The 15,488-nt window shown below is 35.3% G+C and overlaps 1 protein-coding gene across 3 annotated transcripts in view; it reads left to right on the top strand.

Moving 5' to 3' along the window:
* DOCK9 (dedicator of cytokinesis 9) overlaps positions 1 to 15,488 on the top strand; it is a gene marked incomplete at its 5' end in the record, with an annotated part of 104,611 nt that overhangs the window by 27,538 nt on the left and 61,585 nt on the right. For all 3 annotated transcript variants that reach the window (XM_082304817.1, XM_082304818.1, XM_082304819.1), the window contains 14 exons: positions 1,173 to 1,347; positions 2,700 to 2,767; positions 6,660 to 6,734; positions 6,831 to 6,971; positions 7,334 to 7,534; positions 7,677 to 7,799; positions 10,237 to 10,319; positions 10,770 to 10,892; positions 12,669 to 12,748; positions 12,829 to 13,016; positions 13,140 to 13,205; positions 13,794 to 13,886; positions 14,175 to 14,298; positions 14,685 to 14,806. In XM_082304817.1, the coding sequence (XP_082160943.1) occupies positions 1,173 to 1,347; positions 2,700 to 2,767; positions 6,660 to 6,734; positions 6,831 to 6,971; positions 7,334 to 7,534; positions 7,677 to 7,799; positions 10,237 to 10,319; positions 10,770 to 10,892; positions 12,669 to 12,748; positions 12,829 to 13,016; positions 13,140 to 13,205; positions 13,794 to 13,886; positions 14,175 to 14,298; positions 14,685 to 14,806 (1,662 nt within the window). The remainder of the gene's footprint in view (positions 1 to 1,172; positions 1,348 to 2,699; positions 2,768 to 6,659; positions 6,735 to 6,830; positions 6,972 to 7,333; positions 7,535 to 7,676; positions 7,800 to 10,236; positions 10,320 to 10,769; positions 10,893 to 12,668; positions 12,749 to 12,828; positions 13,017 to 13,139; positions 13,206 to 13,793; positions 13,887 to 14,174; positions 14,299 to 14,684; positions 14,807 to 15,488) is intronic.

Below are 15,488 nucleotides of genomic sequence, written 5' to 3'. Positions count from 1 at the left end.
GTTGCCCAGGGAGGCTGTGGAGTCTCAAGCCTTGGAGATACTCAAAAGCTGCCTAGACATGGTCCTGGGCCAACTGGCTCTATGTGGCCCTGCCTGAGCAGGGAGGTTGGATGAGATGACCCCCAGAGGTCCCTTCCAACCGCTAACCATTCTGTGATTCTGGTTTTTTTTTTTTTCATTTTTTTTAATCCTGAAAATTCCCTTTTTTCTAAATCATCTTTTCATGAAGTACTGTTCCATACTTTCTGTTCCATCAGTTCAATTCAAGTAACCTGAAATTTCCTCAGACTCTGTCAGAAGCTTTTGTTTTGTTTTGTTTTGTTTTTAATTACTGTTCCTTTATTCTGCTGCAAGTAAAGTTTTGGGCTGATACAGTAATCTTTAAGTAAAACTGTACTTCGGATGCTTAAAGTTTTTAGTTGTCTTGAAAGCTATACTGTATTCTCTAGTAGCATTGGCATTCATCTTGGCATCTGGACGATCAGAACTGCATGTAGAAATTTGAGACTAGTTATGGGTCAACATCAGGTGCAAACCCAAAATCAGTTAATGCTCATTTCTATGAAGCCAAGAAGTCATCCAATGGCTAGAATAAAGGGGTCTGGAAATAGCTATTTTCTTCACATGAATTGTTGGTGAGAGGCAAGTAAACGACATTTTGAACTATAAAATATTATACATAATGACCCTATTCCAGATGTGTGATTTTATTATTTTATACTATGTACTGTATCCTCTCCAGCTGATCTTATTTTATTCATTGTTTTACTGTTACTTATTATTGGTGTTGTATTAGCATCTAGAAACTCATACGGGGAAAAAAGTGGTCTCTACACAGTAGAAATTGCATTTCTGTTTAATGGAAGAGGAAAATAAAATAAAAAATTGTAAGGACCCCAACCACTGTACCTTGCATTAGTCTAACTATGATTACAAGCAGAATGATGAGGGGAAACTGAAAAATGGGCTGTTGTCTTTCATCCTTCCACTTGTTGTGGTGATACAAGTATCTTCAAAAGGACAAATGGAGACAAAAAAGTGTAATTATAATACACTTGTTCGAAATATCAGACTGTATATTTTTGTTAAAAGATCTGAAATACACATAACTTCCTTTGATTGTGAGTAGACAGTATGTAAAGATATTATAAAGATCTTTTATTTTCTTCCAGAACAACAAAGTCAGACGTTTTGCATTTGAGCTCAAGATGCAAGACAAGAGTAGTTACCTTTTAGCTGCAGACAGTGAACTTGAAATGGAAGAATGGATAAACACTCTGAACAAAATCCTTCAGCTTAACTTTGAGGCTGCAATGCAAGAAAAAAGAAATGGAGAGTCTCACGAAGGTAAATGGGGTTTCTAGCGATGCTAATACAGTTATGTGACAATGTCTACATACATGCATTTGGAAAGAAAGGCTTTATTGTGGCTAAACTTTTTTGATTTTTTTTTTAGTCATAAAAATTATAAGCCTTTTCACTGTCTTTTTGAACTGATTAGAGTTTTGACCTTTTGGCATTAAAATAACACTATTCTATATTGATTCCAGTTAAGTCCAGAAGAGAATAATGAGACTGATCAGAAGTCTAGAAAAATAGAACAACAATGAAAAATCAGGACTGAGGCAGTTTAAGGAAAAGAAAAAACTTAGGAGGGACTTGTTTTGAAATGTGTAAAATGCTGCTGAAAATGGAATAATCTGTTCTGTGGTCACTGTAGGTAGAAGAATAAGAAATTGCAGTTGCAGTAAGGGACTTAAATTTAGATGTAACTCCCTTGACCACAAATATTTCCCTGAAGTACAGAAATAGATTGCCTGGATGTAGAATCTTTTCTGTTGGAGCCCTTTAAGAATAGGTAAGGCAGATACCTGTAAGGAATGTGATGTAGGTATAGTTGATAGTTTGGTGACAAAAGGATAGTCTAGATGTCCTCTCGTGCATTCTTCCTCTTGAGAGTGGATGGGGAGGGCAACTGGTATGAGACCAAGTGCATGCATATCCAGAAGAACCTGGAAGAGGTTGTAGAAGGTTGTTCTGCTTATAAATAGCATGATATACCAAAAGGGATCATTAGAGCTTAAAATGAGATATCGCAGTCTTTGGTGAAGATTGCTGGAATTTAACATGAACTTTGCAACAAAAACAAATCGGAAAAAGAGAAGCCTGTAGCTCTGTAAAGACGTTTTAGTCATTGGTCCCCAATTGACCTTAGAACCGTAAGTTGCTTACAGTTGTCTGAATGGTTGCTTTGTAAATCCAGTAACAGTTGGAGAGTAGAGCTGGGAACCTAATGGACAGAGGGAACTTGTTTTGAAATCAAGTTACAACACATAGTGGAAAGATTAATGTAAATTTGTGCATTGAGTATCCACTTTCCCCATGCAGATATCAAAATCAATATTAAAGTTATTTTCTAGGTAAGATTAGAAATAACTGCTATTTTACCAATTTACGTAACTGGTTATACATCCTCCAAGAAGTCACTGCATCAAAATGAAATGATGGAGTTGTCCACAACCTGTTTATGTTAACAATTGTCACTTTTGAGGGGGTAGGACTTAAAAAAAACAAAACAAAACAAAAAACCTCAGAAATATTTTTGCTATGGAGTTTTGTGAGCCATTTGGGTGTTTTAAGTTTTTTGTTTGTTTGCTTTGGGTTTTTTATTTTTTTTTAATGTGGTTTTGTAATTTCAGATGATGAACAAAGCAAAATGGAAAGCTCATCAAGTAGTTTTGATAACTACTATCCTGAAATTGCCAAGGTAATATATATTGTAAATGCCAACTGGGGTTATAAAGTACTAAATGTAAGTTAGCCACATGAACTTTCAGTAAAGGTAGGGAAAGTATTGGCTCCTAGCTTCCAGTCAGTTTGTGGTACTTTGAAAGCTTAGAAGCTCTTTTGTGAATAGATGTGGTTAATGAGCTTCTTCATTTTCTGCTTTTGGAAGCAAACTAGCTACTGTCTTAAAGTTGCTTATATAAATCTTGACATACTGTTTAAAAGCGGCATGTTTTATTATTTTATTAGTTTATTGTATTTTGCATCTTTAGTATTGTTTTATTGTATGCAGGTAAGTGCTAAAGTATTCCTATAGAAATCTAGTTATACTACAGTCAAGTTTTATTGTTATAGTTAGAAGTCCAGAGGAGCTTAATAGCAGTGATGATGTCAATGTATTTTAAGATGCTCGTATTTGTAACGAGCTGACAAGTTCATGGATACTTCCTGTGCTGCCATAGTTCTTGCTTTTCAATTTTGTTCTTCCAGAGGTTTGGTAAAAATAGAAATAAGAATAAAATAGAAATAAATAGAAAATAACAGTAACTCTTCCTTAGCCCAGCCCATTTGCAGACTTTATTTCAGTTAAATTAGTGACTTGTGTGTTACAATAAGTTTTGTGAGTGTTCTAAGGGAGAAATTTTTGTTAAATCACCTAAGGACTGGAGCTGGTGACCATTTTCTACTGAAGTTGCAGGATCCAAACTCCTTCCTTACCCTTTCTTCTGTGTGGCACAGCCTGCAGTCTTGAAACTTTTCTGCTTGATCATGCTCTGGAATGCTCTCCCCTTCTTTTCGGAGGATCTGTCTGACCTAGTAACTACTCCTGAAGGGAGTGCAGGTTATAAACTGAGAACCAGCAGTAACACAAATTCTATCTATTACAATAGCTAACATATCAAAAGATCCAGTCAGAATACATTAACAGGCTTTTAGCACCCAAATTTGTTGGCTGACTTGATTCTTTGTTACTGCTTTGTAATCAACTTAGCACACATACGCAAAAAGCTATTATGTGATAATCCAACACCAGCTACGGCTGTATTTGGAAATTATTGGGATTGTGGTGCATACAATCAAATTTTCCTTGGAAGAGCTGTAAGCATCGAACAGCATACTTTCATGAGGCTATGAAAATTTATTTCAGAAACAATTATAAAATTAGATGCTCTTACTGTATGGAAGATTTTTTCTGTCTTTATAGTCAGAGTTATTGGAATGCTTAGGTTCCATATGACTTCTGGAGGGGACTCTTATTCAGGGCTGCAGCACCTGCGTACAGCTTTAGTACTACAAATGCTGCTTCCTGTTTCCATGACCTTCTAAGCAGAAGCACGCAGCTCTTTAAGCTAGGTATTTTTCTAGCGTGTTATTTTTCTCAGCTCTTTAAGCACTGGCTTTTTTTATGCCATAGTCATAACCCATTTAAATTTCTGTTTCCTTCATAATAAGGTTTTTGGTTTTCCCGTTCTAGTTCATCTTTAGTAAACACTACCTTTCAAAATAATTTGCTCTAATGTTTTGTTTTGTTTTTGTTTTTTTTTTTTTTTTTTTATGAGGAGAAGTACAGGGAAAAATCTGCTCATTTACATTAGTACACTGTTCGTGCCTTAACTTGATCGCTTTATATAAATGCTGTCTGTTTTGAGGATTTTTTTTGTCCTCTATCCTTTCTTGCATTGTCTTTTCAGCTGTTATTTGGGTTTGGTTCTTTTTTCCCCAGTGGAAGACTCACAAGGCATGGAGCCTTCTTTTAGAAGAGTTTATAGCTGCTCTATTATTTTTGTTGGTTCTAGGAGGAGATTTTCACAATAGCTGACCTCATATGCTTATGAGGAAAGAGAAATTCCTTCAGGGGTGATTGCAGAGCACCTGACAATAGGGGAAAAAACGGTCTTCCTAGGAAAGGTTTAACCCTTGTGAGTACATCTCCAAGCCTTCATTTTTCTATCAACAGCCGTTAGTTTGTAACATAAACTAAATAAGACGGTATTGAGCGCTTCAGTGCACAAATGTGCACACGTATATCTCAATCTGTCTGTCCTGGCTACTTCGTGTTCCTTTTATCTGTAACTTAAGTACCAAGAGTGAATGTAGGGGTTTTTTTTTGTTTGTTTGTTTTTTTGTTGTGTTTTAATCTTCAGAGAAAACAAATTAGACCTCTATCTTAAATAACTATGTGACTGTCATGATCAGTGTGCCCAAGTACCTCCTTAACCATTATGGGCTCCAGTATTCCTTGAGGCAGGAAAACATTGTCCCTGTTTTACAGATGAGGAAATGGAATTACCGAGTCACTGCCATGCTGTAGACAGGATCGGACTACATACATTTTCAGTTCTTGACTTCTGACCAACTGCCCCCGATCCGTCAGTCAAAAATGCATATTTTTGTCTTGTCTTTAGTGCACAAAACACCGAAGAATCTAAAACTATTCAAGATGCTGTAGCTGAAACAGTTTCTGTCTTGCTTCTGTGACTAGATCATCTTCCTCTTCAGTTCTTGCCACTGACTATGCCCTTTCCAAAACACACGTGCAACCTTCTTGCCATCTTTAAACTTCTTCACCGTTTAGCCCTGTATTTCTCAGTCGTACTGGCTGTTGAACAAGCAAAGTCTGCCAGTACTCTGCTGGTATCGAGTGTCTGGGTTGTGTCTTTCACAGCAGCTCTTGTCTTTTCTCCTGTGTGTGTTAAATGAAATCCATTAGAGCATCTATACTCAAAATCAAACCTCAGAATTTCCTCTTCTGTGATGCATCCTTTAAGTCAAATTCTTTTTTTTTTTTTATTGTTATCAACCTGAGATAGGATTCTGAGGTTTTAGAGCTGATGGGCTTTTTTTGTTTGTTTGTTTTTTTGAGACACAGTAGGAGTTTCTTCAGCCTGCAGCAAAGCAGATGTAGACAGTAGATCACTTCCAGCTGATGGTCAGTGATGAGCGTTTTGGGTTGGTGACTTCTTTTGACCCATACAGGCTGATCCAAAAGTAGACACCTGTCTGTAATGTAATACTTTGTATCCCTGTTTAGCCAGCTGCTACTTTGGGAATGGCAACTCTCCTACGTGGGTAATTTTGGCACACGCATATGTTCATTTGTCATGTTCTGTGACTTCAAAAATCATAGAATACTCTTTAAATAATAGCTTTTTTTGAAAAAGTAACCTATGTATACCATCGGTTTTCACATTCTATTTTGTTTCACTTTACTTTTGTTTTACTGTTAATAGGTAGGCATCCACAAATCCCAGGCAGGATCAGTGTACAGTGTCCTCTGTAAAGTAACTTTTAAGTATGAGGGGTTTATCTTTTGGAAGTTTTGGGGGTTTTTCCATCTACCCACAGGAAAACCACTTCTTTGGCAGTAGAGCTCAAGAAAAGAAAAAAACAACAAGAAAATGAAAAAAGAAAGAGCGCTATGATGGTGTTTCTTAATTTAGGTAACCTGTTGTTTCCTGAGCAATCTTATGGTCTCAGGATAGCTCTGACCTTTTAATCTACATTCACACTTAAAAAAAAAAAAAAAAAAAAAAAAAAAAAGTGTTATGAAAGTTACTGTTTAAGGAAGTAAAGTGCTATATGAGCTACACTGGAGTATACTTCCCATGAGCTTGGAAGGTTACATGTTGCTGATGTAAGTTTTTGTGTTTCTAGGCTGGAAAAGCCTTTAGAGGAGAGGAGTCTTCTCTCACTTTTTTACTTGGACACAATGGAGCAATTTAAACTAAGGAGTTGCGAGGCTCAGTTAGGGAGAGAAAAGTGCGTGAATTAAAAATATGTAAAGCTTTGAACATCACAGAAAAAGGAATGAAATTGAAAATCACTTTGATTTAATAGCGTGATACTGAGACTTTTTTTCTTGTTTTGAACAGAGTACCAGAGAAGCAGAAATCAAGTTGAAAAGTGAAAGCAGAGTTAAACTTTTTGCCTTGGATCCAGATGCACAGGTTAGACTTGTATAAGGAAGCATGTTATTTTCTTTTATGTTGATCCTTTTGAGATGAAAAAGAACTTACCTTAATTTTTCTTTTCTCTTTTTAAAGAAGCTTGACTTTTCGGGTATTGAACCAGAAGTGAAGCCATTTGAAGAGAAATTTGGAAAAAAAATTCTTGTGAAGTGTAATGATTTATCTTTTAATTTGCAAAGCTGCATTGCAGAAAATGAAGAAGGACCAACGACAAATGTAAATAATTAATCTAATTATTTTCTGTTAATATGCTAATGAATGCCTTAATATTTTGTTGACACTGTTCTTAATGGCAGGAATTTCTTGCTGTGATTGAGAAACTTATATTGTGGGGTTTGTTCTACTCCTTTAAATCGAGAGCCTAAATCCTACAAAGAGTAACTTTGCTACTCATCATTTTGTTGTGTTGTAGAAAGTGGAATTTTTCTTTTAGCGTGTTTTACATCTTGTCAGTAATATCTAGAGTGATGGCTGTGTGTAACTGTTCATAAAAATGTTACGCATCTTCCTTTCATATGCATTTTTACAGTAATATAGATGCCGGCAATGACACTTGATTCTTTTTTTAAAATGTCTAGGTAGAACCTTTCTTTGTCACATTATCACTATTTGATATTAAAAACAACCGGAAGATTTCAGCAGATTTCCATGTTGATTTGAACCACGCCTCAGTAAGGCACATGATACCCAATGCATCTCAACAAATGATGAATGGCAGTGGTGATAGCTTACACAGAATTCAGGACATTCATGAAACTGTGTTACAATATCCAAAGCAGGTAAGAACTAGTAACCTCAAGAATTAGTAGGATTTTGGATACAAGTAGAGACTTTTCCTACATGCTTCGGATGGCTTCCTATTATGTGATGTAAAATGTGTGTGCATTTTCCTTTTATATTTATCTCTTGTTTTATTTCTAGGGAATATTCTCAGTCACATGTCCTCATGCTGACATCTTCCTCGTGGCTAGAATAGAGAAGGTGTTACAGGGAAGTATTACACATTGTGCTGAACCATATATGAAAAGTTCAGATTCTTCAAAGGTATGTTGTCTTCTTCTGTGGCATGGAAAAAATGCTGAGACAAGATAGGTTGCTTTCAAATTAATAAATATCAATCAAAAAGCTTAGTTCTTTTATAGGAAATTCAGGTAACTGGATGATTTGATTTAGGAAGTTGTAGTTATCACTAGTAACTTATTAATTGAGAAGTTATAGATAAAATCAAACGTATTATTGGGAAACATTTATTTAGCTTTTTATAATTGTGACATAATCTATAATTTTTATAATGGCTTTAAATAAACTGATTTGACAAAAGAGTATTAGATTTCAATGTGAAAGTTGAGTTGAAAATTGTTGAACAATGAAATATTAAATATAGGTCAGAAATTAACTGTATATCTCTCAGTTAATGCATCTTATTTACTGTATCGTTGTTGACTTTTCCTTTGTCTCACTTTTTGGTGACCATAGTTCACTGTAACTTTATCTGCACTCTTGCTGTTTTTTCCTTCAGAACCACTGAGATCATTAAGCCTCTGTTTTTCTGTATAAAATGCTTTGCAGATTTGGTAGAACTCCAAATCACTTTTGGAAATAAACCACTGAAACATCTTACGTTTTCAGGAGTCTAGGATGACATAACATTTTAATGTTTTCTGAAACATATCTGCAAGAAGCTTTGTCAGTTGCTGCTGCTTGTTTGTCGCTGAAGAAATCATTTTAGTTTTGTTGATTTACAGTTGTGCTTAAATAGTTGGAGCAGGATACTAGGAGAAAAGTTTTTGTGTAAGCAATGCCAGCTACTGTTGACACTTGTTGTTTTCAGTTAGTGAAAGGGAAGAAGGAAGGGTTAACTTTCAGTCTCTGCAGAGGAACAGTGTTCTTTCCTACTGATTTAATGCTGGCTAAGTGACATGTAAAAAACCCGTATTTTTTACTTGGTCTTAATATAGATCAGACTACTGATCTGCTTTTCCAGGAATACTTGAGATTTTTTTTTTTTTCAGCTATCATTGGAAAATAGCAGCTTTGTATTTTAGGAGTCTGGTTTTGAAGTGTATGCTGACTGTTACTGAGTTAAAACAAACCTGAACTGAGTAACTGATTTTGATGGTCTTGGGCCTGAGCCACATGGGGAGGTTAAGTAAGCCCAAGTGTTCCCGAATTTGATGCCGAGTGCTAGACTTGTGTTGCCCTGTACTGCAGGAGTAGCCAAAAGGAACATTCATGGTTATATTAACTTAACGCTGTGCATTTCTGGTATTCATTTGCTTATAATTGTATACAATTGAACACTTAATTTGAATTTTTTTTCTGTTCTTGTTCTCTGGGATTACACCGTATTAATTTGAAGCAAAACAGAACAGTACCAGCTGCATAGGCCTCCATGTGTGTCAGTGCAATGAGCAAGTTCTGGTTCCCTGCAGAATTACTTCTCTGGACAATAAAAAGGCAAAATGGAAGCAGCACATTTTATAGCCAAGAGATCACTTGTCCTCCCCTTAAACATTGAATACAGTGAATTAATGATGATTACTTATCAAGGTTCTATGCATCTGAATGCAATTTCCCCTTTTTCACAGGAAAGGATAATGGAGAGTCAGCTCAGGAGACACACTAATAGAAACAGCTCTTCACAATGTCAACAGCATAGATCAGGGATAATATTCATGCAGGTTTACTATGTGTTTTTTTGCCTCTGGCAAATAATTTTGCGCTATGTAGGCACATAGGAGAAGGTGGTTTCTGGAAAAGAGGAGGCCACTGCTCTGTCAGGAGCTTCTGCTTTAGCTCAGGTGGTTCAGCTCAGTGTTGAACATCTCAAACTAATGGGTTTCTAGCTCTGATTGTTATACACGTTGGTTCTATATGATGGAATTGTCTGTTCACTTAAAAGTTAACAAAACCAAAAATTTACAGTTTTAATGGAAACAGTGTTGCAATGTCCATACATAGGATTGTCCATGTGATCTTCATACAGCTCCTCCCCATTTTCTGTGTGTACTTGTAATACAAGTATTGCAGAGTATTTTACTATTTACTCTGCAGGAGTGTGTTTTGGTACGTAGAGTGGGTGGTTGAATAGGGGAGCAAGTGGCGGGGGAAATGTTTTTATCTGGAGTCACAATTTTGTCTTAAAAACCAGTTGAATTTTGCTCTAGCTTTCGTATGAGTTTTGTATACAATAAATTATTTTTTGCGTAATTAAGTATGTATTATTGGGTGTGTGTTTTCACCCACGAAATGCTGTGAAATCAGCAGGCCCTGCTGAACCTGAAATGAATTGTTAAGAGGTATTTTCAGTTGTCTTTCACTTGCATACTTAGGATTAATCTTCTAAATAAGATTTTTCCAATTCATATCAGTGTCAATATGTGCGTGTTTGTTTTTTTGTTGTTGTTGTTGTTGTTCTTGTGTACTCACGGTGCAAAAAATGTAACTTTTAAAACATGGCTGTTTCTTATGTCCCTTGCAGGTTGCACAGAAAGTTTTGAAGAACGCTAAGCAGGCATGTCAGAGATTAGGTCAATATAGAATGCCTTTTGCCTGGGCAGCTAGGTAAGGACAGATCTTGTAAATCTGTATTTTTTCCTGACTTTTCTTTAACATTATTTTCTGCATCTCAGTTCTTGTAAAACTTAATGTACTATTTAAATTATTTCTTGTTTTACTTTCAATTAACCGAAGATTTCTGACAAACAAACTTTCACTTCAGCTCTGTAGTAGGCAAAAAGGTTATAAACATTTATTATATTATTATTCAAACCATTGAGTACTGCCAACTGTTTTCTATTGTCAATATTTTTTATTTTACTAAGAATGAAATGGTTCACGCTTGATTTGTTAGACTGAGTTATTTATATGTTAAGACTCACCTAGAATGACAAGAGTATTAAATGCTTAATATAAAGGATGGTGCAATATGTAATAATTTGTAGTAAAGAAATTTCCTGGAGTGAATTTCAACACTTTCATAAACGCAGCTGAAAGCAAGATTTTGACTTTCAGGATGCTGTTTAAAGATGCCTCAGGAACCCTGGACAAAAACGCAAGATTTTCTCCTCTCTTCAGACAAGACAGTAATAAACTTTCAAATGAAGACATGCTGAAATTGTTAGCAGATTTCAGGAAGTAAGTCTAATTTTCCCACTTTAAAAAACAAAAAACAAACAAACAAACCACAACCTAACACTCCCCACCCCCCCAAGCCCCACCATTTTTTGTTATGGTCTTGAACTGGAGCATCTAATATTTTGATATATGTATTTATGCTTTTCACTTCAAATATAGAAGTTGTATAAATATAATCAAGGCCTTCATACAAGCTACAGATCCTTCCTTTGCAGCGTTGGGGGGCTACAAGCAGGACTAAAGTATTATGCCATGTCTCTCATGCAGTAAGCCTCATATCCTGAAGTAGCTGTGTGTTAGGAGTTACGTTTGCACAATACACTCTTCTGGTTCTCAAAGGAAAACGAGTATGAGCATAAATCATGTGTTCACTGACCTTGGACAGAGAATGCTAGCTCTCAGGGAAAGGGATTCAAGCCCGTATCCAGTCCGCCTTCCTTGGGAGTGCACGTGGCTCAGGATGCCTAAATAACAGAACATTGGTCATCCTTTTTTACAAAGTATGCCTAAAGACTGCATCAGTTTGTGTGCAAAGCTTAAGAATCTCCTACTGATAGATGACCCTATTAATACACTAGTTTTAATCCCCTTTCTTATTAAATAGGATGTAAAATAATAGACCAATCTTTGCTGCTTCACAAAGGCATTTCCACTTCTATTATGGTACAGTTAGCTGGAGTTGTATTAATTTGAACAATCACTAATTGCAAAAGACTTGGGCTATAGTTTCTTTATTTTATTCTTGCTTACCAAATCTGATAAGGAGATGAGGTTTGTAGTAGATATTTTAATTCCATTTTAGCAAGCTGCTTAAAGTTTCATTGACGTTTACATAGCATTGAAATTGCTGTGTACTGATACTCTTTGCCATAAACAATATTATCAAAACTGAAACTAATATAGTAAATTAGCCTGCCACATCACTTTACTTTGTGAATTAAGGAAATGCTTTTGGTTATTTCAGCATCCTGTTTGTGGAATTGTGTACAGTATTTCACAGGAATTTTATCGAGAAAGAGATTGTAATGTCTAAGGCTTAGCTATTGGAATTAGAATCCAGACTCCAACCAGAAAAAGTCGTTTGCTTCACAGCACAGGATTGCATTTTGGGAAAATTCTGCATCCACGTCCTCTGCAATAATTTAAAAAAATCATGCTGCTGACTACCTTTGTTAATTGAAGGGTTCTGCACTGGTGTTTTAACATGGAAAATACTCCTACTTCAAATCATATTTCTGAATTAGCTACATGATAACATCTAAGAAATTTCATAGTAGGCTAGTTCCTAGTAAATATTTTGCAGGGTAAGTTATTACTCTAGAAAAAGGAGGAGGTAGGAAAAAAATTACTAGGTAGAAGATGCATTTTGTTAACTTGCTGATTTCTCTCCTCCTTTGTTCTTCCCCCAAGCTTACCCTGTTACCATAAATGCTTATCACTGGCATTGAGATTTAAAAAGCTTACTTATAGTTCCCCTCTTTACAGTAAGTTATTACATGGCAAACAAAGTCTATCTTTAACAAAGTTTTTCATTTTGATTTAAAGAAAGAAAAACATCGTGCTTTTTCTTAACCTTTTTTAGAGAATTTAAAGGAGAAGAAAACTGAATCTAGGCAAAAAGCAAGACCAGATCAGTCATCCACCCCCAAACCACCTTTCCTCTCATCCTCCTATTTCAGGATATTGCTTTTGCCTCTGTTTCCTATTATCTCTTTTCTCTGGCATCTGGTAGTTTTGCATTTAGCCTGACTTTGAATTTTTTTTTCCTTCCTATAGACCTGAAAAGATGGCCAAACTTCCTGTTATTTTAGGAAATCTGGATGTTACAATTGATAATGTGTCACCAGATTTTCCAAGTGAGTATTAATAAACACTGTTAAATGGGCATTCAGGCTTTTTCTCTTCAGTTGTTTATTGGGTTTTTATGTATTTTCAGATTATGTTAACTCATCATACATTCCCATGAAACAGTTTGAAAACAGTACCAAGACACTAATAACGTTTGAAATAGAGGAATTCGTTCCCTGTATACCAAAACACACTCAGCCTTTCACCATCTACAACAATCATCTTTATGTTTATCCAAAGCACTTGAAATATGACAGTCAAAAGTCTTTTGCAAAGGTGAGTAGAGGAAAACTGTACATTCTTCTTTCTCAGGTTTGGTTAAGATTGTTTACATGTTGTATTTCTGTGATGATCCTTATGATTAAGTGTTTGGGTTTTTGTTTTTAAATACTGCTTTAGGCTAGAAATATTGCAGTATGCATTGAGTTCAAGGATTCTGATGAAGAGGATTCTTTGCCTTTAAAGGTTAGTCTTTTGATTTTTGTGACTGGTACAGGAAAATAGTGAACAGTTAGCTCAGTAACACAGTAACTGGATTAATTTATCTAGTCTGGGATGGCAGCTTTCTGTCCTCCTCTTGCATTTGACATAAGAGTAACTTCTAGATGACTTGCTTGTTTTTGATACAAAAGATTACTGAAGAACCCACAGAGTATTTAATTTCTTTATATCAACAAAAATTCCAAGAATAAACTTGTTGCAAATAAGGGTGGCTTCTGCCTACTCCACAAGGAGGAATTCTTTAAGTTAAAACAGGAAAGCTTTAGATCAACTGCAGAGCCAAGCTCTGTGTTTGTTTATGAGCTACCACAGTGTATAAGAGGTGCCTGGATGAAAAGAAGTAGAAAAATGTATGGGAATCCTGAGGCGAAATCAGCGTCAGCTCTACTGCACAGCGGGCAAACTACAGATCATGTAATCCCTTGTCTGTGCAGAGGAACCAAGTTAAACACAAGTTAAAATATTTCAAATTCTAGGTAAAACGGATTCTAAGCTGAGAGTGAAAAAGGATCACGGGTTTTTTTGTTCTTTTTTCCTTTTTTCTATTATTAGTGTATCTATGGTAGGCCAGGTGGACCAGTATTTACCAGAAGTGCGTTTGCTGCTGTTCTGCACCATCATCAAAATCCAGAGTTTTATGATGAGGTAAGCTACCTTTCTGAAGTAACTTTTACTGGTTTAGGTATTATATAAGTTTCAAAAAATACAATAAAAGATTTGAGGATTGAAAAGTTTTTTGACAATTATTTCAGTTAAATCAGACCCCCCCCCCTTTTCACTGTAAGGAAATTTTTGTAAGTTTTGTGCGTGTGATTCTTGATCTTGCTTCAAATAACATATAACCTGGGATTGCTTTTTAAGTGTGCAACCAGTAAGACATGTCACTGCTCTAGCTGAAGACTTCTACAAAGGTTGTGATTCTTTGCCTTTCAGATTAAAATAGAATTGCCCACTCAGTTACATGAAAAGCACCATTTGTTGTTCACCTTCTACCATGTCAGCTGTGATAATTCAAGCAAAGGGAGTACAAAGAAGAAAGATGTCGTTGAAACACAAGGTTTGTATGTTAATGCTTTACTTTCAGTAACTACTGGGGTGATTTTTATGAAATATGCTTATTTGGTAACCCGTGATTTTTGTGATCCATATAATGCTTTCTAATCACGTTATACTGACTGAAAGATTTCATTAAGTGTTCCTTTTAATTTAAATGTTTCAAAAGTCGTTTTAGAACATCTATCAAATGTATGTTTTTTCAAACTCAGTGACAATTTATTTGCCTTTTTAGTGATTTCTAATCGCTTGAGTTCAAATCATTTGGCCCTTACAGTAACATTTTCTGGTTTATGAATTACATTTCAGAATTGTACAGTAAGACTTTTGTAAGGGTTTATGTAAAGATTCATAACGTATTTAAAATTACTTGCCTTTCCTGTTCTGTAGTTGGATATTCTTGGCTTCCTCTAATAAAAGATGGAAGAGTGGTGACCAATGAGCAACACATTCCAGTGTCAGCAAATCTTCCATCAGGCTATCTTAGTTATCAAGAAGTGGGGGTTGGAAAGGTATGTTATATAAAACTGTTCTAATCTTTCAAAAAAAAAAAAAAATGGAGAGAAGGTTTGGTTGTAATTCCCCAGTCTGATAAGTCATTTTCTGGTAGAATTTTTTTTTTTTTATTTTATAGTTGAAATGGAGTGCTTTGCTGAAGTTAGACATCTGACATACAGGAAACAAACAAACCCAAACAGAAATGGGAGACAAATCTTATAACTGAATTCTGACTTTTATGATAATTTGAATCAACCTGTCCTAATATAGTTTTTTGTTTAAATTGTTAACTACTTATTTCTGTTAACATTTACCTGATGTCCTTAGGAAATGTTTCTTTCATTCTTCGTAGTAATAATTAACTAGAAGTTACAGTAATTTTAAAATATACTAAACTATTCTGAGTTTATGAAGATATGCAAATAATCTGAAGTCCTTTACTAAATTTTTTTTAGCATTTCATGCTGTCTCCTTTCAGTAAGTCCTTTATTCCTGAAAAAGTCTTATTCTCACATCTTGATTTTTGTGATCTTTATACTTCACTAGTAAAATTTATGGTTGTATTTTTCAAAGCAGAAAGCTTGCAAAATTGTAGTAATAAAAATGATACTGAGGAGGATACAAAATGTAAAATGTGATAGGGGATTTGACTAAGAGAATAAAATGCAGAGACAAAATTGGCTCAGTTTGGAGGAA

Source organism: Platalea leucorodia (assembly GCF_965183815.1).
Source record: "Platalea leucorodia genome assembly, chromosome: 2".
Lineage (NCBI taxonomy): Eukaryota > Metazoa > Chordata > Aves > Pelecaniformes > Threskiornithidae > Platalea > Platalea leucorodia.
The sequence above is the reverse complement of the archived record's forward strand: the minus strand, read 5'-3'. Positions and strand labels throughout refer to the sequence as shown.